The 22,222-nt window shown below is 43.0% G+C and overlaps 1 protein-coding gene across 4 annotated transcripts in view; it reads left to right on the forward strand.

Moving 5' to 3' along the window:
* The first annotated feature begins 821 nt into the window (after window positions 1-821).
* Window positions 822-22,222, forward strand: part of CEP126 (centrosomal protein 126) — a 68,398-nt gene continuing 46,997 nt past the window's right edge. Inside the window, exons 1-5 of one of the 4 annotated variants that reach the window (XR_008319621.1) lie at window positions 822-1,414; window positions 5,968-6,087; window positions 8,917-9,059; window positions 18,051-18,141; window positions 21,195-21,387. Coding sequence is in view for 3 of the 4 variants with exons in the window: in XM_053310396.1 (XP_053166371.1) it covers window positions 1,149-1,414; window positions 5,968-6,087; window positions 8,917-9,059; window positions 18,051-18,141; window positions 21,195-21,387 (813 nt within the window). In the remaining variant the exon portion in view is untranslated. The remainder of the gene's footprint in view (window positions 1,415-5,967; window positions 6,088-8,916; window positions 9,060-18,050; window positions 18,142-21,194; window positions 21,388-22,222) is intronic. The other 3 variants (XM_053310396.1, XM_053310394.1, XM_053310395.1) reach the window with 3 other exon arrangements.

Genomic DNA, 22,222 nt, shown 5'->3' on the forward strand with positions numbered 1-22,222 from the left:
CCCAAAGAGCTCACAATCTAAAAAGAAACATCAGATAGACACCAGCAACAGTCATTGGAGGTACTGTGCTGGGGGTGGATAGTGCCAGTTACTCTCCCCCTGCTAAATAAAATAGAATCACCACGTTAGGTGCCTCTTTGCCAAGTTATACACATAACTCCATTACTTGGTTACAGTAATAAAATAATCATATATATGTTACTTTCTCCTCGATTTGAATATTCTATGTATTTCTTCTTCTTCTTCCTCCTCCTCTTCTTCTCCTTCTTCTTATTGTTATTTATTCGATTTCTATACCGCCCTTCCGATAATGGCTCAGGGAAATTTTATTTACACAGAGAAATAATAAATAAATAAGATGAATAAGATGGATCCCTGGATGGATCCCCAAAGGGCTCACAATCTAAAAGAAACATAAGACAGACACCAATAACAGCCACTGGAAGTATTTAACGTGGAAAGTAAATAAATAAATAAAATGTATCGGCTCCATTAATTACTGTGGAACATAAAAGAATAATAAAGAATAAAAAATTTATTATGCATGGCTCCATTAATTCCTGTGGAAACTACAGAATAATAAAGAATAAAACATTTATTATGTATCAGCTCCATTAATTAATGTGGGACATAAATACTAATAAAGAATAAACAATACGAAGTGAAGTGGAAAAAGAGAATAATGGCTATAGGGCTCCGCCAAGCCGCCCTCCCGAGCTAGAATGACACTCCCCTCCCCCGCCCGCCTCAGCGCTTTTGCCCCTCCCTCCACCTCCCCTCCCCCATTAAGCTCCGCCCCTCCGCGGTCGCCCTTGGTTTCCGTTGCGAAGGAAGCGGCGTCCCCGGTTGCTAAGAGGGCGTCTCGGCGGCCACTCAGCGGCGGCGCGCTGGAGCCAGGCGAGGGGCTGGGGCGGGCGCGGCTCTCTGGGCCCCCCCTCCCCCGCTGAGCGCTGAACAAAGATCCAGCGCGCGAGACAGAGAGGGCGAGAAATCGAACGCGCGAAGTGACGCGGCGCGGCCTCTCGTCGCCCCCCGATCCGTCCATTTCCCCGCGCGCTGCGGGACTGACCGGGCCTGTGAGGGGGAGGATGATGATGAAGAAGAGGAGGGTGGCGGCGGAGGGGCCGCCGGCGGCGCTGAGGGGGTGAATGGAGCGTGGCGGCGGCGGCAGCAGCAGCAGCAGCGGCATCCTCAGCGGCGGCACCCACTACTCCAGCTTCGCACGGGTCGGGGCGGGCGGGAGCAGCCCCGGCGAAGGCGGGGGCAAAACCTTCTCGGCCTGGGAAGCGACGAGCGCCGCGGAAGCCGGCGGGGCCGAGATCCCCGTCAACGCCAACCCGTGCTGGAGGAGGGAGAGCGCCCCGCACTCGCGGGGCCAGGGCCGCCTAATTCTGAACGCCTTCGTCCCTTGCACGTATCCTCTCTCAGGCGGCGCTCGGGGGCAGGGCGGGGGGCGTCTGGCAGGAAAGGCAGCGGCCCCTGGACTCCGACGCGAGGAGTGGGAGGGGGCGAGAAACGCGGGGTGGGGAGCCCCGTGTGAGGACGATTTGATTAAAAACAAAAACATTTCTATCTCCCCGATCTACCTGGAATGCCATATTCAAGAGCTGGGCTGGCTTCCCTTGTTCCTTTTGTTCTTTTCTGGGCATACGCCTAAGCCAGGGTTTCCCTATGTACATCCCGGCTAGGGGTGATGGGAGTTGAACTCTGAACTCCAGAGTTCAGCACATCTGGAGTACCACAGGTTAGGAACCTCTAGCCTAAGCCAAGGTGGCGAGTTAGGTGTGCCTGAGCCCATCAAAACTCATGGGTGTAGGCATGCTGAGGATGTACTGTGTGTGTGAGTGCTCTAAAGTTTACACATAATAACACAGGAAACTGCCTTATACTGAGTACATGCCATAGGAAGCTGCCTTATACCAAGTACGGACCTATCGGCCCATCTCGCGCATTATTGTCTGCTCTGACTGGCAGCAGCTTCTCCAAAGTTCCAGGCGTACCTGCAGATGCCAGGAATTGAACTCACACCTTCCACATGCAAAGCAGATGCTCTACCACTGAGCTACAAGCCCTGTAATATTAAAGTGTGATGCTACGGATGGATGTCATAGCTCTGCGGTTGAGCATTTGCTTTGCATACAGAAGGTCCCAGGTTCACTCCCTGGCATCTCAAGGAAGGGCAGGGAAAGACTCTTGTCTGAAACCTTGGAGAGCTGTTGCCAATTAGTGTAGGCAATGCTGAGTTTGATGGATCAGTGGTCTGACTCATAGCCTATGTTCCTACAAAAGCTTCCTATCTTCCTACAAAAGTTTGTGTGTTAAACAGGCACCCTTGTCAGGGAGATGTTTCACACCTAGCAGGGCAGCAAATCCGGGTTTGCCATTAAATCGTTTTCTGTCAGGGAGCATCAGCCAATCTGAAGTCCCTAATATGTGTACTTCTATGATATATGGTGGTATGCAAGTGCATATATGCGTTAATGTCAACAATGCAGAGAGCAGGATTACCTTAGACTCCTCATCACATGTACAGTTTGCATGGCAAACCTGTGTTTGTTGCTGTGATGGTATCAAGCAGTCCGATGGGGCGGAGGGATCTCAGGAGATCAGCAGCAGCCTTCAACTTTTACAGATATGGTACTCACCTTTATCCTCAATATGCAACATGGGATTCACTTTGGATTTCTGGAAGGCCAGGCACCACCACTTTTAAGGGGCCAGATTTGACTCGCAGGCCTCTGCTGGATTAATCTTACCAGAAATTACCAAAGACTGGGAGAGAGCAAAAAACTCAATCTGCTCCTTGAAGCATCTGGATCACACTTCTGTGAAGCATGGATTACAATCCTAAGCACACTTACTGGAAGTACTGTAAATCTATATTTAAATCAATGGGGATTACCTCTGAATAAACTTGTTTTGAGTCACACTAATAGAATGGGTGAACTGCTAGCCGAGCTTTTAAAAAAATAGTCCAAATAGACAATTTCATTAATGTCTCAGACTCTTTATATGGTTCCTTTCTATATTTTTGCTCTTGCAAAAAACTGCAGTTATTACAGGGTGAATAAAATAAAACTAGGCACCACTACCTGCTTGCTTTGCATAGCAGGCCATTTTTAGTTATATGGAATTAAATGGAATTAATTTCACTGGAACTTAATTCCAAAGGATTGTGCTTAGGTCATGTAAATATATATATTGTATCATATCCCAATGAACGTAGATATTGTGGAGAAAGGCCATATCTGCCCAATTTGTCATGAAGGGTCATCCACCAGTTGGGATGGAACTCATTTTTCAATACCAGAGGGGCAAGACCCTGATGGCAAAAATAAAATCTAAGTCAGTAGTTAAATGTGTGAAGCCACCCCTGGGCTTCGACTCTGGTAAGACCCACCTCTGCGTGTAGGATGGCATTTGAAACACATCTAGGCACCTGGAATATGGCACGAAGGAATCTAGATTGAATGACTTCCATGGGTTTGAAGTTGCAAGTGGAATAGATCTGGACCCCATATTGCATTTGTGCCAATGTTTTGGCCTGGTATACCTTGACAGCTGCTGGGATAAAATAGACTCCTCTAGTATGGAAGAATTTTAGAATAGCAGATGCACTCCTCTGTGCACTTGCTGCAGCATGTTCACATTGTTTACCCCATGTACCATTTGCGTGGAAAACCCTAAACCCATGAATTTGCCATTTGTGTTCTTTCAGGCTTTTGGCAAATAATAATAATAATAATAATAAATAATAGTTTTAGTCTTTGGGGTATTTATGACTAGGGATTCATCTTTGCAGAAGTGTGTAACTTGTAGTGCTCTCCTCATGCCAACCAATGTCCTTGTTAGTATAGTCTCATCGTCAGCATAAAGTAGGATTGAGATGCGTCTGCCTGCTAGCTTAGGTGGGTGAAGGTTGGGATTATCCAGAAGGGGAATTAAAAAATTAATAAAGAAATTAAACAGAAAAGGAGCAAGGATATATCCTTGCTTAACCCCCTTCCACGTGGCTACAGGTTCGGACAGCTGACCTTTATTATTGAACTTCACTCTCAGTGAGCTGTTTTCATATAGCATACAGATGATCAGGAGTAATTGTGGGTCTATGGAAGTATTGACCAGTTTGCTCCAGAGTTGCAATCTAGGGATGGAGTAGAAAGTGGCTTTAAAATCAATAAATGCCGCATATAGAGAGGTGGAGTGTTTACCGGCATACTTTTAAGTTAGATGCCGTAAAACCAAGGCCTGATCCAATGTGGATCACCCAACTTGGAACCCAGACTGTTCGTCCCTAAAGATATTCTGTTGCTCTGTTCAATCAATGAGCTTGTTACAGAGATGTCTGGCATACATTTTACTAACTATGCTCAACAAGCTTACTGGCTGATAGTTAAATGGATCGGAGTGTTGATCTTTCTTATAGATAGGGACAATAACTGCAGTACCCCATTCTTCCAGTATGCAAGCTACCTGATCAATATAAGAGAAAAGATTTGCCAGAACTAGGACCCACCACTCAATGTTTGATTTTAATAGCTCTGCAGGGATCAGATCTAGTCTAGGTGCCTTGCCTGGTTTTAACTGGGACACTAAGCTAACAATTTCTTGGATGGTGACAGGAGACCGAGCAGGGAGATAGTCTAAATGAAGCAAAGGGGATGTATCCCTGGTATAATCAGCCAAGTGAAGGGTCTTAAAATGTGCCACATAGGTGTTTGCTGAGATGTAACACCCTAGCCTGGAGGAGTTCTCACTAGAACTGGCTGACACAATTGTCCAGAATGCTCTCAAGTCTTTCGCTCTGAAGGCTGCATATAACCATTCCCAGGATTCCCTTATGGCAATTCTCTTTTTTAATTTCTTATTAATAATTTATATTGCTTCTTCTGTTCTAATATTTCTTTGACTGTCGCCACATCTGTGTTAACCCTGTACAATTTGAATTTTGTGGCCAGGTCCTTTTTTGCTGCAATACAATCTTGGTCAAACCAACTATAGGATTTACATCTCCCACTGGGGCCAGTTTTAGTGGCTTGACCTAGACAGTGCTGGATCTTCAGAACAAGGGTTTGATAGTAAGAGAGAGAGAGAGATTGTAAATACTAAGCCTAATACAAATAGAGCTTTAATTATTTGGGTTATTCGCTATATAATGTTAATACAATGTTGTATCGAGCTAAAAGAAAAGTACTTTTGTTTTGTTTTTTTATTTAAAAGATCATGGAAACAGGACATTAAAAGTGTGCAGTTCTGTGCAAGTTCACTTGGAATTAAACCTCACTGGCTGAGTTCACACAATATGGTGGCAAGTAAGTATGAGAGAACTATTAGTTCTGCTTTACTTACTTGCTGCTGCGTCATGTGAACCTAGATACTATGTTCAATGGAGGTTACGCATAGGATTGCAGCCTAGACTAAGGCTGGGCTCACATGACATGGCAGCAAGTGAGTACAGGAGAACCGCTAGCTCCCGCCAGGCATGCACTCCCACTGCTGCTTCTGCCACTTCTGTGATATCAGAACCTGGAAATGTTGGGCGGAGAATGTCTGTTACTCATCTCAGCCCAACACTGTCAAGGCAATTTCTGTTGTCAAGGGTGGATGTTTAGTGGATGTCAAGTTGAGGTGAGTACCAGACATACTCTACTTGACATTTCCAGGTCCTGATGATGCAGAAGTGGCGGCAGCAGTAGGAGCACATGCCCAACGGGAACCAGCAGTTCTCCTGGACTTGCCACTGTGTCATGTGAACCCGGTCTAAGACTACTCCATTGTATTCAGTGGAGTTTAGGCACAGGATTGCAGTCCATGACTACAGAACGTATAATTTTTAATCTGTCATGAACAAGTATTAAGGCAAATCTGCAATCCTAAAATCATTTGCTAGATAGTAAGTCCCATTGAACTAGTCTGGGTTTCCAAAATTTTCTCTCCAGTTTCCCTTACCTTTAATATCATGATCAGAAATCTAAAGATTCTTCTTGAGAGAGATTTATCAAAAGAACGCCATGAGTTGTTAAAGGATCAAAGACAATTTCGTAACAGAGCACGAAAACACTTCGTAGAAACAAATAAAAGGAGGAGGTATGTGACTCTAGGAATGTTTTGATTTATTTTTAAATATATTTTTATTCAGATACTGCTCCTTTTTTATTCCTTTTCCCTTCTCCTTAGAGTGCAAATAACAATGTATATTAGCTGTGGTCCTTCATTTACAATAAGTTTCCAATGTTGCTTGAGGAATGAACCAAAAGCAACCCATGATTTAAGTAGCAATAGTGAGATATTTAAATTTCTTTATAATACAGTAACAATAATATAATACAGACAATAACATTTTGAGTGGTGACCTTTTGAAATAAATACTAAACTAAATCATAGTTGGAAGATAAGGTATCTTGTTATTAGCTTCTTGTTACACTACTTCTTTACCCCATAGCAATCACGAAATGTACAGAGTTCATCAGTTTGCACAAGCTGAAATAGTATACATATGGTCATGTAACAATAGATACTGGAGTCACTGCCCCTGTGTTGCACTGGTGGTGAACTCATGTGAGTATTCTTTTTCAGTGTTAACACTGAACTCAACACAGGGAGCACTGTTTATTTGTGAATTTATATCTCACTTTTCCTGAAATAATTCAGCCCGTGATGGCTATAGGTTTCCATATGATAGCCTCAACAAGCAGAAACCTGTGTAAAATGTCAGATCTGGAGGAGACTGGACAAATGTAAGAAGGACCCCCTTAAAGATTTGGAGGCTGATCCCCAATAGAGATTCCAAGCATCCTATCCAAAACATTCTCCAGCAAGAAAATTAGGAAGCCACATTTCACCAGTTAGGATGTTGGTGGGATGCTAGTTCCCAGTTTCCTTAGAGCATTTGTACTTACATAGGAAGCTGCCATATACTGAATCAGACCATTGGTTATCTAGCTCAGTATTGTCTTCACAGACTGGCAGCGGCTTCTCCAAGGTTGCAGGCAGGCAGGTTGTAGAATAATTAATTTATGGCTCTCCGCGATTATATTGTTGTAGTGCTGGGAATTAGGGAGGTGCACAGAACTGGTTCAGTCGGCAGGTGGTTCTGCCAGTTCAATGGCGGCGGGTGCATCTTTAAGGATGGGGGAGGGTGCATTTACCCCTCCCACCACATTTCCCCCGCCGGGGTTCTGTTTTGTTAAAGCCCCTTGGGGCAGCAGCGTACCTCCCTGCTGCCCCATCGCCACATCTCCCAGAGGGTGCACTTACCTCCCACCACATTTCCCCCACTGGCATTCCGTTTTGTTAAAGCCCCTCGGGGTGGCAGCGTACCTCCGGGCAGCCCCATCGCTGCGTCTCCCAAAAGTAACCAGAAGTAACAGACACGTCTGTGTGCGCCAGGCACAGGTGCGCGCATGTTGCGGGCAGGCATGCACAGGGCATGTGTGTGTGCGCGACGGACACAACATGCGTGCGCCCATGCCTGACAACGCAGGCACGTCTGTTACTTCCAGTTACTTTTGGGAGACGCAGCGATGGGGCTGCCCGGAGGTACGCTGCCGTTGAGGGTCTTTAACAAAACGGAATGCCAGTGGGGGAAATGCGGTGGGAGGTAAGTGCACCCTCCCCAACCCTTAAAGATGCACCCCCACCGTTGATCAACCCTAGCCCAGTTCTGTGCACATCCCTACTGGGAATCAAGCTTCTGTGTTGGAGATAGGAGCAAATCTCAATTCCCTAGATCCACAAGGTCCTGAACAGAATGGATACCTCTGAGTATATGAACACCATTGCTTGCTGTACCAAGAGGCAATTTACCTATAGATAGCAGTAAATTTACAGTTTTTGAGCACTGGTAAATGAGATAAGCAAGCAACTACCTGGGAATAGCAACGCCCTACCTCTGGATGTAGGCAACTCAGTGTAAGTCCCAGAAGAACAATGCCACACATACTTTCAGAGAGGTTTATTCACAACATACTGTAAGTGCCCTACTCATAAATTGCCTTGAGAAATTTGTTGAAAGGTGGTATATACATGCATTAAATAAATTGACATTTTGAGTGCAGCTCTTCATCAGAGCAAATCAGTATAATTTTACAGATGTCTTACTTGTCTCAGGTTATAAATCTGAACATTTTTATTGGTTAACTCCCTTGTTGAGGAGTTGTGCTGATAAAAATGCATATGGCAAATTTTAAGTAGGCATAATAATTCTCTTTCAGCCTCTCCTTTTAAAAATTTCTTGGGCACACTCTCTATGTATTTATTTAGATTTATTATTTAGTAAATGTATGTATATCCCACTTTTTGAGTGCCATACTCCAACAGGCGGCATACAGAGAGCTTTAAAAACAAAAATACCAAACCTTTTAGAACATTATATATAGTACAGCAGCCACAGTTTCTAAAAACAAAGCAGTTAAAACATTAAAACAAGTGAGAACAGATCAGTTTTGAGCCAAAGGCTTCTCTAAAAAGGAGCCTTCACTTTCTTTTAAAAACAGCCAAAGACAAAGCCTGATAGATGGGCCCAGGAATAGTGTTCCATAAATGTGAGGTGGCAACCCCCAAAGCCCTGTCTTTGGTTACTGCCTTACAAACTGAGGACAGTGGTGGCCCAGGTTATCCAGACTCCAGATATGACTAGGGTATGGGGAAACTGGGAGTTCATCAGTCCAGCAGGCTTTGTCTTTAATTCTTACCCAATAACATTGACATTTAAATGCTGAAATACAGTAGAGTCACTTTCACTTGTGCAACACTTTCACATTTGAAACATGAGCCTAACCTTGATATGGAGGTTAGCAGTCTTTTAAAAAGGAAGGCTTTAAGGAAATGTATTATTAGAAAAAGAAAGTTAACAAAGATGCAAGCCATTTATATTTCACAGTAATTATTTTTATTAAATGAGTTATTTTTAAATAGAGCACTTGAAGAAAAATGGAAAGAAGATGAAGAAAAAGAGAAAAAATTTAGAGATCAAATTTTGCTGCAGCGGAAACTGAAACATCAAGAGGCAACTGAAAAATTTCAACGTGGTCATATTCCATCTTCACAGCGCACAAGAGGTTTGTAAATTATATGCACACTTTTTAAAATGCTTCTGTCATGATAGTCTTATAAATATTCTTAATTCCTGGTGAAATTCAATCAGTCAAGTATATAATATACCTGTGTGAGTTTAATGATAGGTTTGTACTGTTTTATCAAGGCATTGTCAATTTTGCAAGTGGCTAGTTTTGTAACCTTGCAAGGCCTGCAGAAAATGGTGGCAGAAGGGGACTGCATCCAGCATCCATGGGGCTCATCCTCCGTGTATACTGATGTGCCTATGATCTGGGTGGTGTAGCACTATCCAAGGTGCCAGTATTAGTTGTGCCTTAGGCCAAGGAGGTGACAGCAGCATCACCAGGACTTGTGAAAGAACAGTGACTAATGTTGCACACGTTGGAAGATGTTTTTTGCATTCAACAAGGGAGGGATTCTTTAGGCCAATCTCCCCTTCCCTGGAGATCACTGTGTTTCCTGAAAATATGTCTCTGAGCATTCTGCAATCCTTTTCAAGAGGCACAGTGGGCTCCAGAGAGAAGGGGAGATCAGTGAAAATTTGCTCCTTCCTGTTGCATGTATGAAACATTTTATTGACACACACAATGTCAGTTAATTTCGGAATGGAGAGGCAACACATTGGGGAAGCCTTGCACCTTGTGCTAATAGAACCACTGCTAATGCCACCCTGCATTATGCAGTCCTGACTCTGGCATTGTTAATTTATGGAGGATGTTCTCACAAGCAGCCAAGCCGAGGCTTGGCTGCCCGTGAGAACCACCGGGATCCGCTTTGATCCTGCCAAACACATCAAAGAAGCCCACCAGTTAGCTGAGGTTTGTGTCCTTAACTTGGGCTAACTGCTTGTATGCAAGCCCCAGCTGCTCTCAGCTGTCGTCAAGGGTATCTCCACAATGCACAGCACACTCATACAGTGCATTGTGGGATTTCTGGGGGTCGGGACAACGTGTCCTGACCCCCGCACCTCAGCGCTGCCCATGGCAGCTGCAGACCGTCTGGGAATGTGATTTGCATGCCAAGATACTCTTGACCATTTCCAGTCAGAGTAGACAATGCTGCTCTAGATGGACCAATGGCTCGACTCAATAGGTTGCCGCTTCCTATGATCTAGTGGAAGCACCGTGACCGAATTGAATTTAAAGCATACCCTGGCCTGCTAATCCCGGCTGATGTGCTTCATGCGAATCAAGAAGCTCTGCAGGGTCTGTGGACAGTACATCTTGGGCCCTCTTATTTCTGAGCCACAATGCAGCTGGCTTGAGGACATCACAAGTAATTTAAGATTAGATGTCAAAGCCACATGACAGGAGAGAAGATGGATTGACAAGATGACAACCATTAGAGGAATCTGGACATCGTTTGTGCAGGAGTTGCAGCACAGCTACATTCCTGGGTCTGACCAGCAGTTGATAAGCAGCTGTTAGGTTTCCAAGGCGCAGTCCCTTCTGGCAACACATGTCAAGCAAGCCAAAGAAGTATGGTTTGAAAATATGTTGTTGCTGTGATGCAAAAACATCCTACCCATGAACAGGGAATGTTGACCTTGGGAAGCAAGCTGGAGAACTGCAACAAAGACAAGTAGGCCTACAGGTTGCACAGCAATGCATACAGCCATGGAAGAACACTTGGGGCTGCTTCAGGTGAATCACCTCTCTACAGGCATCCCAAAACCTTGCTGAAGCATGTGTAGAGGGGTGATTCAAATGAGCATCCTTCTCGCACAATAAAAGGATGTAGCAAGAATGCATTGGCACATCCACCAGTGACATCAGGGCAGGTGCATTCTTGCCACAGACCTGATGTTCTTGCATGCACAGGGCAATGTTCATCTGAATCTGCTCTCAGAGAATTGTGGTGAGGGATAACCTTTTCCCTGGTGTATAGCTGGCAGAGGCTCACCTGAGCAAGGGACTGACCTGTGCAGGCACTATAAGACACAAGAAGCCAGACATACCCCCAGAGATGCAACCACATTCACAAAGGAAAGTACTGTCATCTGTGTTTGGCTTGGATGGACAGAAAATGTTGGTATGTGTGTACCCAGGAAGTTTGTGACCACGACAGCTGACAAGAAACCAAGCAAAAGATGTGATTATTGTGGGAGACTAGCCTGTAGAATGCACTTGACCAACTCCCAGATTGCCTTTAGGTCAGTCACAGTATGTCCTTTCACCTAAAATGCTGAGAGCTAAACTGTTGAAGTATGGAACCTCATTAAAGTGGGGTTTGAAATGTTCATTTTTCTCTGCTGGAAGCTCACATTCTCATTGCGGTCACACAGGGGCACCATGCCTGGGATGTGGGGGTCACTGCTGCATTGCTCTAGAGTGAAATGTGAAATTATTGTGGGTTCTGTGGCCTGAAAAGGGAGAGGGGATCCAATGCAACCAATGGGACTGCTCTGGAGTAGGAAGTCCTACTCGTTAGTAAAGAAATCATGACTCCGGATGAGAGTTAATGGCATTTAATTTTTTCAGTTAATGGTTTCAAGACTGCAACTTGTTTCAACATTAATTTCAGAAATGTCTGCAGTTGGCTTTTATGTGAATAGAAGTGATTTTTTTTGTTCTTAGTTATTAGACGGCCCTATAAATTATAATAAAACTGTATATTTCAGAGTTTTCATTAAATTATTTAAATATTTTAAATATGTTATATTTTAGGTACTCCACAAGTGATCCATTTTGTATTATTTAGTGTTTTCATTCTCCTTTGGTTCTGCTCCAGTCTTTATAAATGAAGTGAATGCACATGTCAGGAGTACATGACAGTTTCAGCATAGTCTGCTGTTTCAATCAACTTTCCAAGGTTGAAACTGTGGGGTATGGTATTTCACTTAAATATTCTTCTGCAGACTGGCTGTCATGAATTGCACCAATTCCAAATATGAGGTAAAGTTTCCTACCCACTGATAATTTTTTTTAGAAAAGAAAAGGAGGGTTGGTAGAGATGAATTTTGGACTTACCACAAACTTATGGTGAGTGGTGAGCGAAAGAATCTCAATTTCCTGGATATTTATTTAGATATAACCTACTCTCTCCATATTAAAGCACGGTACATGGCAATCATTTTCAAAAAGGAAAAATGATATGGAAAAATACTATTTTATTCCCACTGAATAGGTATTAAAACATAGACATTTATCACTAAGATAAATCCATTTCTTACCTCAGTTACCAAATATCATCTTATTTCTGATCTAATTCCCACATCCAGTTTTTCTCCCTGCTAAAACAAGTGCCTCATAGAATAGGTGCTAACTTTGCCATGATGCCCCAAGATGCCACTGTTAGTGGTACTAAGCAGTCTGGGACTAGTGGATAGGGAGAAGTTTTTCTCCCTCTCACATAACACTAGAACCAGGGGTCATCCCCTGAAATTGATTGCCAGGAAATCTAGAACCAACAAATGGAAGTACTTTTTCACACAATGCACAATCAACTTGTGGAATTCTCTGCCACAAGATGTGGTGACAGTCAACAACCTGGATGGCTTTAAAAGGGGTTTGAATAACTTCATGGAGGAGAGGTCTATCATCAGCTACTAGTCAGAGGGCTATAGGCCACCTCCAGCCTCAAAGGCAGGATGCCTTGGAGTACTAGTTGCAGGGGAGTAACAGCAGGAGGGAGGGCATGCCCTCAACTCCTACCTGTAGGCTTCCAGCGGCATCTGGTGGGCCACTGTGTGAAACAGGATGCTGGACTAGATGGGCCTTGGGCCTGATCCAGCAGCCATGTTACTGACTGAGATTCATTTGTCAGGGATTAGAGACAGGGCCTTTTTGAGTTGTGGCCCCTCTCCTTTGAAATGCCCTCCTGGAAGGCGTTTACTATGCTCCCTCCCTCAGGGTTTTAAAAAAGCATCTGAAAACCCAAATCTGCTGGATTTTTACCTTTTTAACTTTCAACTTTTAAATCAGATCTTAAAAGATTTAAAATCTGGATCCTGTTTTTAATCATTTTATTTATTAATGTTATATTTTATGATTATTTTGTCATTTTGTTTTATCATTAACCCCTGCTAACTTGGCAAAGAGGCACCTTTTAACATGGTGATTCTCTTTATTTAGCAGGGGGAGAGTAACTGGCCCTATCCACCCCCAGCACAGTACCTCCAGTGACTATTGCTGGTGCCTATCTTAGGTTTCTTTTTATATTGTGAGCCCTTTGGGGAGAGGGATCCATCTTTTATTTATTTATTTATTTCTCTGTGTAAACCACTCTGAGCCATTTTTGGAAGTGTGATATAGAAATCGAATCAATAATAATAATAATAATTGTTGTTGTTGTTACTATTGTTGTTGTTTACACAGTCAGACAGGTGTTATTGACTGATTTGTTTTATCCAGATATATATACACACACACACACACACACACACACATATATACACACATACAGGTGAAACTCGAAAAATTAGAATATCGTGCAAAAGTTCATTAATTTCAGTAATGCAAATTAAAAGTTGAAACTGATATATGAGATAGACGCATTACATGCAAAGCGAGATAAGTCAAGCCTTAATTTGTTATAATTGTGATGATCATGGCGTACAGCTCATGAGAACCCCAAATCCACAATCCCAGTACATTAGGCTGAATTTTATTGTCAGTTGTTATAGATATCGTCGCAGAATATAGGCTGTTCCCAGTAAAGCTGCTTTTTGTAATTGGCTGATGGTGATTTCTGTGGCCCCTATGGTGTTGAGGTGCTCTTCAAGGTCTTTTGGAACTGCACCCAGGGTGCCAATTACCAGTGGGATTATTTTGGTATTTTTCTGCCACAGCCTTTCAATTTCAATTTGTAGATCTTTGTATTTGGTGATTTTTTTCTATTTCTTTTTCTTCTATTCTGCTATCCGCTGGTATTGCTGTGTCGATTATTTTGACTTGTTTTTCTTTCTTCTACACTACAGTTATATCTGGTGTATTGTGTGGCAGATGTTTGTCTGTTTGTAGTTGGAAGTCCCGTAATATTTTTACATCTTCATTTTCAACAACTTTTTCAATTTTATGGTCCCACCAATGTTTGGCTACAGGTAGCTTGTATTTTTTGCAGATGTTCCAGTGTATCATCCGTGCTACTTTGTCATGCCTTTGTTTGTAGTCAGTCTGTGCGATCTTTTTACAACAGCTGATTAGGTGGTCCACAGTTTCATCTGCTTCTTTACAAAGGCGGCACTTGCTGTTTGTGGTGGATTTTTCGACTTTTGCTCTTATTGCATTTGTTCTTAGTGCCTGTTCTTGCGCAGCCAGTATTAAACCCTCTGTTTCTTTCTTCAAGTTGCCATTCTTAAGCCATTGCCAGGTCTTGGTGATGTCTGATTTCCCACTTACATTGTGCAAATATTGACCATGCAGGGGCTTATTTCTCAATTTTTCTGCTCAGTTCTTGACTTGTTCTTTCTTGTAGGGCTGCTTTGTTTCATTGGTGTTGAATAGTTTCTCGCTCTTGACCATTTGAAGTGCATCTTCTTCACTGTCCTTGATATATTCTTCAAGGCCTCTTTTCTCCTCCTCTACTGTTTGATGGACTTGCAGCATTCCTCTTCCACCTGAGCTGCGAGGGAGGTAGAGCCTATCTACATCACTGCGGGGGTGCAGAGCATGATTGATGGTCATGATTTTCCTGGTCTTACGATATAGTGTCTCTTGCTCTGCCTGGGTCCAGTCTATTATTCCTGCAGTGTATCTGATAACATGTATAGCCCAGGTGTTTATGTCTTGTATGGTGTTCCCACCATTGAGTTTGGACTTGAGGATTTTTCTAACTCTCCTGATGTATTCACTTCCAATTTTTCTTTTAACTTCAGTGTGTGCGATGTTATCAGCCTGGAGAATGCCCAAGTATTTGTAAAGTTCTTTCTCTTCCAGGTTCTTGATCTTGCTTCCATTGGGCAGTTCTATTCGTTCTGTTTTTGTTATTTTTCCTCTTTTCATTATTAATGCAGCACACTTGTCTAGTCCAAACACCATTGCTATATCGCTACTGAATATACGGACAGTATTTAGCAGTGATTCAATTTCTGACTGGGACTTTCCATACAACTTCAGATCATCCATGTACAGCAGATGGTTGATTTTACTTGATGTTTTCAATGTTTGGTCTCGGAGGCCTGTTTTGTTTAGTATTTGTGAAAGTGGGGTCATGGCGATTACAAACAACAGAGGGGATAGTGAGTCCCCTTGGAAAATGCCTCTTCTAATGCTAACCTGTCCAAGTGCCTCGTCATTGATTCTTAACTGTGTACTCCACATGCTCATTGCTTTTTAAATAAATATCTGAATGTTTTTGCTGACACCAGTTGTTTCTAAACATTTTAGTATCCATGTGTGAGGCAATGAATCGAAGGCTTTCTTGTAGTCAATCCATGCAACACTTCTATTTGTTTTTCTTCTCTTGCAGTTTTCTAAAGTCATTTTGTCAATCAGCAGCTGGTCTTTTGTGCCTCTGGTGTTCGGGCAATTTCCTTTCTGTTCAGCTGGAAGCTGTTTGTTAGTTAATAAGTGTTGCATCACTTCATCTGCTGTTATTCCAGTTAATAATTTGAACATGTTTGGCAGGCAGGTTATTGGTCTATAATTACTTGGAACTGCACCTTTTGCTGGGTCTTTCATGATGAGATGAGTTTTCCCAGTTGTTAGCCATTGTTCAATATCACCGCCTTTCATAATGTGATTGAACTGTTTTGATAATTGTTTATGAAGGCTTGTTAGGTGTTTAAGCCAAAAGCCATGCAGTTCATCGTCACCTGGCGCAGTCCAATTTTTAATTTTCTTTGCTCTTTCACTTATTAATTCTGGTGTTATTATTAGATCTTGCATTTGTTGGTTACATTTTTTGACCTCTTTCATCCAGCCTGCTTTTTTATTATAATCTATTGGATTGTCCCATAATTCCCGCCAGAATTGCACTGTTTCTTCTTTATTTGGTGTTTCTAGGTTTCTTGCAGTTTCTCCTTCTATGCTTTGGTAGAAACGTCTCTGATTCGACTGGAATTGGAGATTCTGCCTGTGTTGTGTAATTCTGGCTTCGTATCTGCTAATCTTCTTTGACACTGCTGTTATTTGCTGCTTTATTATTTCCAGGACTTCTCTAATTTTCCTTGAATCTAGGTGGTATTTTTGGATCAGATAATGTTTGGTGTTTTCATTCTTCAGCTTCTTGTCTTTCATATCTTTCAGTTTACTAGCATGTGATCTAAGCCTGGAGATTTTATTTTCTAATCTAATCTTCCATTAGGTGATGTACTGCTTTCTTTTTTGACAGGTCCACTGATCTTATATCCGAGCTCTTGTGTTGTTATTGTTGCTGCACTGTACATTAGTTGGTTTGTTTCTTGCAAATTATTGGTTGTTTTCTCTGCAAGTGCAGCATTGACATCTTTTAATGCCTGAGCAAGTTGTTTTTTGGCAACTGTTTTTAGAGCTGGAAGTCGAACCCTGTTGGTTGTTTGGTTCATGTGCTCATTTATTTTTTGCTTTAGTTCCTGTTGCTTTTCTGTTAAATGGCATTCGGGTTTTTGAGGTGAAGGCAAAAGGGGAGGTTGTCTGGTTTTGATTTTGAAACAGTTCAGCAACAGTGGCATTCTCGATTTCCAACACCTCCTCCACCTGCGCCTGAGCAACTTCTTCAATTGGTGATAATTCTTCTTCCATATCTTGAGCCTGTGTTGCTCTTTGCAGTTCTTCCAGCTCAACTCCTGTGAATACTTTATTTCTTATTATGAATCTTCTCTGGTCTGCTAGCCTTTGTTCTGTTATTTCTGTGTCTGGATGCTTCTCTTTCCAAATTTGGTACATTCTTTTTAAATAACCTCTTCTAGTTGGACTAGACTTGTAATAGCAGATCATTATTTCCTTGTTGGCATTTTTCGTATATTTTTTTCGGTTAAGCGACGTTTTTTCCAGTAACTTTGCTGTCTCCAGCTCTGGTTGCTCAACTGAAGATCCTGAGTCCTGTTGCCCACTTGCCACCAGATGTCCAGGGACTATAGCATCTGGCGCGGTCCTTGTTGACCCGGGCGACGACCGATCCGGTATAGATTTATTAAAGTTATGTCTCACCATATTGTTGATGGGAGAGGCACTCTTTGTCTGGCTCCTCTGGTGAGACGTGTCCAGTATGGTTGGACCTCTGGCATAGCTCTCACCTTCCTCAGAGCACACAAGCCCCACAACCACGCCAAGGTAGTGCCTCACTGGGGGATGATGATGATAATGATGATGATGATGATGATTTTGTTGTTCTTTACACAGTCAGACAGGTGTTATTGACTGGTTTGTTTTATCCAGACATCGAGTTATTATTAATTTATTATTGTTATTGTTATGAAACACCCCGATCAGTATTGTGCTAGAGGGGTGGTATATACATATTTTACATAAATAAATAAGTAAATGGCCAGAAGTGCCCATTCGCACGGGGTGCATGCGCTTGCTGGGAACCTCAGGTTTTCCCTTTCTGGCGATTGTGTGGTGCTGCCTTCTATCTATCTACATCTTCCAGCTATCAGTACACGCCTGGTAGTTTTGGTAGTTGGGAAGAACTTCCTAGTGGCACAGTTAGTCAGGAAGTTAATTTATAGGTCCCATTGCATGGACTAGATCAGCACAGGAGCACTCCCAAGGAGTGTGCTCCTTGTGCCATGTGCTGCATAACCCTTGCTATTTCCTCCAGACATCCCTCAAAATCCTCTCCCCTGCTCTATTCCACCACAGCTAACTAGCACTATTGGTAGTATCTAAAAGGGTTGCACAATATACCACCTGCAAATTTTGCTTAATTTAATTATATTTTATATATAAGTTATGGGGATAACAAGGCATAACTGAGGCAGGAAATGTCAAGGATTATAGTGAAGGATTGCTGGTGTTGGCACCAGTTTTAGAATGATGGGTTTTTGAAGACTATACTGGAGTCTCTGTGTTAAAAAAAAAAAGAGTATGTTGCAAAGTGCTTTTAGATACATGCCTCCTTTTAACCCCCAGTGCAGAGAAAACCAGGATCTAAATTGGATGAGGCTCTCAATCAAATTCAGATAACAGGATTACACTTACCATCATCCAAAGCCAACAACAGGTAAATATTCTGTTCGTTTAATTCAGGTATGCAGTATTTGTATAAATAACTGAATGTCAGTTTGGGGAATATTTTGCTTTTTTTATTCTGAAAAAAGCTAGTATATGAACCAATGTAAAACGTGAGGTGACTTACTTTGCATTCTTCTAATCTAGTAATGTTTATGGTCAGGTTTGACCAATCTACTTATTACTCATTTTAGGAATTTATTATGTGTAGTTTGCCTCAAATATGCCATCTGTCCTTCTAAAACTGCTTTTGATTATTTCATTTATATATCATTTATCAGTTAAGTGGTCCTATAAGTTCTAAATATTTTAACATTCCTTTTCATAACTGGTTCTGATCATTCCACCTTCATGGGTTTCTCTCCGGTGGCAGTTTCTCTCTCGTTTTCTGCAGACATGTTTGCTAAATCAATCATAAGTTGACCAACCATTCCAGTTCAAAAGACAGCACTCATTTTACCTATACATAGCTTTGACCTTGTCTCTTGTTTTTCACAATATCTTCTTCCAGAGTCTCCAATGTGCTCCTCCACTTTTAACTTTCTGCCATCTTTCATTCTCCTGGTTCTTACCAGGTTCCTCTTCCTCTTTGTACATGTGGCACCAAAATTGCTCTGTATTCAAATATTTTATTCAGAAACACCCATGCTTCTGCTCCATTGAATTCTCCCCCACCACTGTCATTTGCTATAAAAGTTGTCCTATATCATGGCATCATCAAGTTGTATGCTTCCTCACCCCTACTCCAGAGCAGAAAGAAAGAAATAGACACAGAGGTCATTCACACAATCAAAAACTGTGTTCTACTTGGCTTTGGGAGCTGTGTGTGCTTCCAATTTTCAATTGTGTGGAAGCAAGGTAAGAGGAAAACCTGGGTAGAAGTGATTGTGTGGAAGCAAGATAGGAGGAAACACTACAGTTTTCCTTCTACCTGGCTTCCATACAGCCGAAAATTGGGAGCACACACAGCTCCCAAACCTGGGTAGTTTTTGAGGCACTTCACACGATCAAAGTGAAGTGCCTCAAGGTGGTATGTGGGGAGAGTGGGCTTAGCCCGCTCTCCCCACGCATGAGCAGAGTGCTCGCCCAGTGCGACCGCGCACACAACTACCGGCTCTGTCACAGCAGGCATGTCTTTTGGGGACATGCAGGGATCGGGAGCTGCCTGATCCCTGAAAGTCCCAAGTTGCCCTGCGCAAGTGTGCGGAGCATTCTGGAGAGATGCCCGTGCCGGGAGGTTGTTTGTAGCCTCCTGGCCGGGGGTCTACTCATGTGTCACCGCAGCACGGAGCCGCATCCTAGTGGCACACAATCAGTCAAATGGGGTTAGTGGAGTGCTTGCTCCACTAACTTCGTTTAAGGGAGGTGAGAATGTAAGCGGGCTAAGCGCAGGCTAAACTGCACAGTTCCCAGCAGTTCCCATGACCGCAGGAAAGTGAGCTGGGCTCCCTTAGCCTGCTTTCCTGCAGTCGTGACATGAGAATAGCCTCTCTGATTGTGTGAATGACTTCACAGAATCCTTTGTATACACGAGATAACTCTTTGAATAAAATACACTTGTGCAATGTACTGCCATGCCCTGTGACATAAATGGATTCATAATAGCTTCATAAATTAATTAATCAATTATTTGAATGGCTTCATAAATGGATTATTCCACATGGTGTGGAATTTCTTTGGTCAGTCCTGAACTGCCTGCCCATCAGCTCCACTGGACAACCCCTAGTCCTAGCAGAGGGAGGGGAAGGAGCTCTGCCTATTGTGCCCAAGGCACCCCATCACTTCTCAGATGGAGAGAACACCCTCCATCCCTGGTCTTTTTCCTGTTCCTTGAAAGAGCTGCTGTCCTTATTTAAAGTCAAAGGCTCAGAACTAAGGAAGGAGATGCGGGGACCTGCCCAGCAGGGCCACCATCTTTCTTGGCCCCTGTCTTCCATGCAAGGGAGAGAGGAGGGGACACCTGGTTGCAGCCTTCTGCAAGCCCTAAGAGCTAGGTGCACTCACATTGCCTAAATAGAAGGCCCTCAGGGCCAGAACAAAGCACTGAGGAAGACAAGTCCAGGAGGTGGCCTATCCCCCTATATCATATTCTTCCCTGTATAAATACATGCACATGGATAAAAAGAGGAAAGAAATGTAAATAATGGGGCCAACAGGCCATCAAATGTAAGAGGTACCATTGGTCTTCTGTGTACCAAGTTCAAGGATCAAGTTAGATGTTCAGGAGACAGTTTGTACTGGGAGTGCAGTTCTTCACAGACATCTAAAAGCTGCAGGGGAGGGTGTTTTGGAGGGGAGAAGTGATGGGTTCAACCATGTGTAATTTCTCCCCTTCCTCCTTGCATCCCCTGTGGCAAACATGATCTGGGACCTCCAGCTAGGGAAAAGGAGAACTACAGGAGAAAAGGAGAAAAGTGCTATAGGAGAAAAGTAGCAGGCAAAGAAAGATTAGGCACTCCTCCCCTGCTCTCTCTTTCTGCCCTCTATATTTTCTCTGCTTCTGCCTTCTGTATGCTCTTCTGTTCTCTATATCTTATTCTTCCCTGCTGTTTTTTAGATGTTGAATACAGATCTGGGTTCTATATTCAACCTAGGTCTACACTGAATGTCTAACTTGGCTCTAAGTATCCAACATGGAGCAATATATCCTTTTGCATTCACACGAAAGCTCTATGAAATCAAATGCTCTGTATATAGTTTATTTATGTTTGTTTGATTGTTTTGTATATTAGGTATATACTTGCTTTAACCAATGTCTATTTGATGTTTTGGGGGGGGGCTCCATTAGGAGCCCCCTAATTAACAATTATCACTCAATTAACAATCAATTAACCGCAATCAATTAACAATTATCAATTGTTGACAAACATTTTTCTTACAAGTGCTATATATAATATTCTGTAGCTATTAAACAATTTCAGTGTGCAAGATGTTACATTCTAGATATAATATTTGCTTTATAGGAGAGTAATGTGAAACTTTGTTTATGAAACTGGTAAGAGTGGAATTGGAACTGCAAGTAACAATTTTCTTTCACCATTTAAGAACCATTAGCAGACCTTCCTCAGCGATCAGAAATGGTCCTTTTTATTGGAAACAAAACTCATCAAAAACGGGCTGTGATAGGATAACACAGGAGAATATCAGGGCAAAGCCGGATAGCAACCAGCTTAAGGTCCAGCAAAATCTGGATGAAATGCAGCAGCAACTGCCAGAGCAGCATTTCAGCAGCCTTCAGGTATGGTTAGTTGGTAGTTGGATATCTTTTCTTCTTTTGCAAGGTTGCAGTTCACAAACTGCCTAAGCAAGAATACCTAACATTCTAAGAGGCTGGTCACATGCATAGCCAAGAGTGGGCTAAGGCAACCAAGCCCACTCTTGCCTGCGCATGTGAAGCCACAGCTACCGACGGTACCACAGCAGCAAACCTGCCTGTGCAGCCACCCTCTTAAATAAGGTTAAGGGAGCAATCACTCCCTTAACCCCATTTTCCTACTCATGTGCAGCTCCGGCTGCTTTTAGCTGGCGCTGCTGGCATACCCATAATGCACCACGCATTCGTGGTGCGTTATGGGAGTTCTGAGGGCCAGGAGGACGCATCCCGTCCCCGGCCCTCCGCACTCCCAGGAGCTGCCAGCAATCGTATGGGCGGGCAATCCGCCCGCCCAGGGAGCAACAAGGGATCGTCTGCGGGGAAGGTAAGTTTGAGCAACTTTCCCTGCCTCCCTCTACCAAGCCCTTCTCACTGATCATGAGAAAGGGCTCTAAATGTTAAACTCATTGGCTTCGATGGAAGTGTGCCAGCTTCAACACAGGTATTATCTTAAGTCCAGAGCTCTTGGCACTCTGAAAGACGAGAGGCACAAGCCTTCCCCTCCCCATGCACACAGAACAAGGCATAGAGGGGCACCTCAGAGGACTTGAACAGAACCATCCTAAACCTTGTCACATTATACAAGATGTTGATGTTTTGGCACACCACTGCTCTGACATTGTGATGTGTCTGTGTATTCACAGTAGGGAACAGAAATCTACAAATGTAGACTTAGCTCACTAGCCAGCCATTATTTGTG

Source organism: Hemicordylus capensis, chromosome 3 (genome assembly GCF_027244095.1).
Source record: "Hemicordylus capensis ecotype Gifberg chromosome 3, rHemCap1.1.pri, whole genome shotgun sequence".
NCBI classification, from domain to species: Eukaryota; Metazoa; Chordata; class Lepidosauria; order Squamata; family Cordylidae; genus Hemicordylus; species Hemicordylus capensis.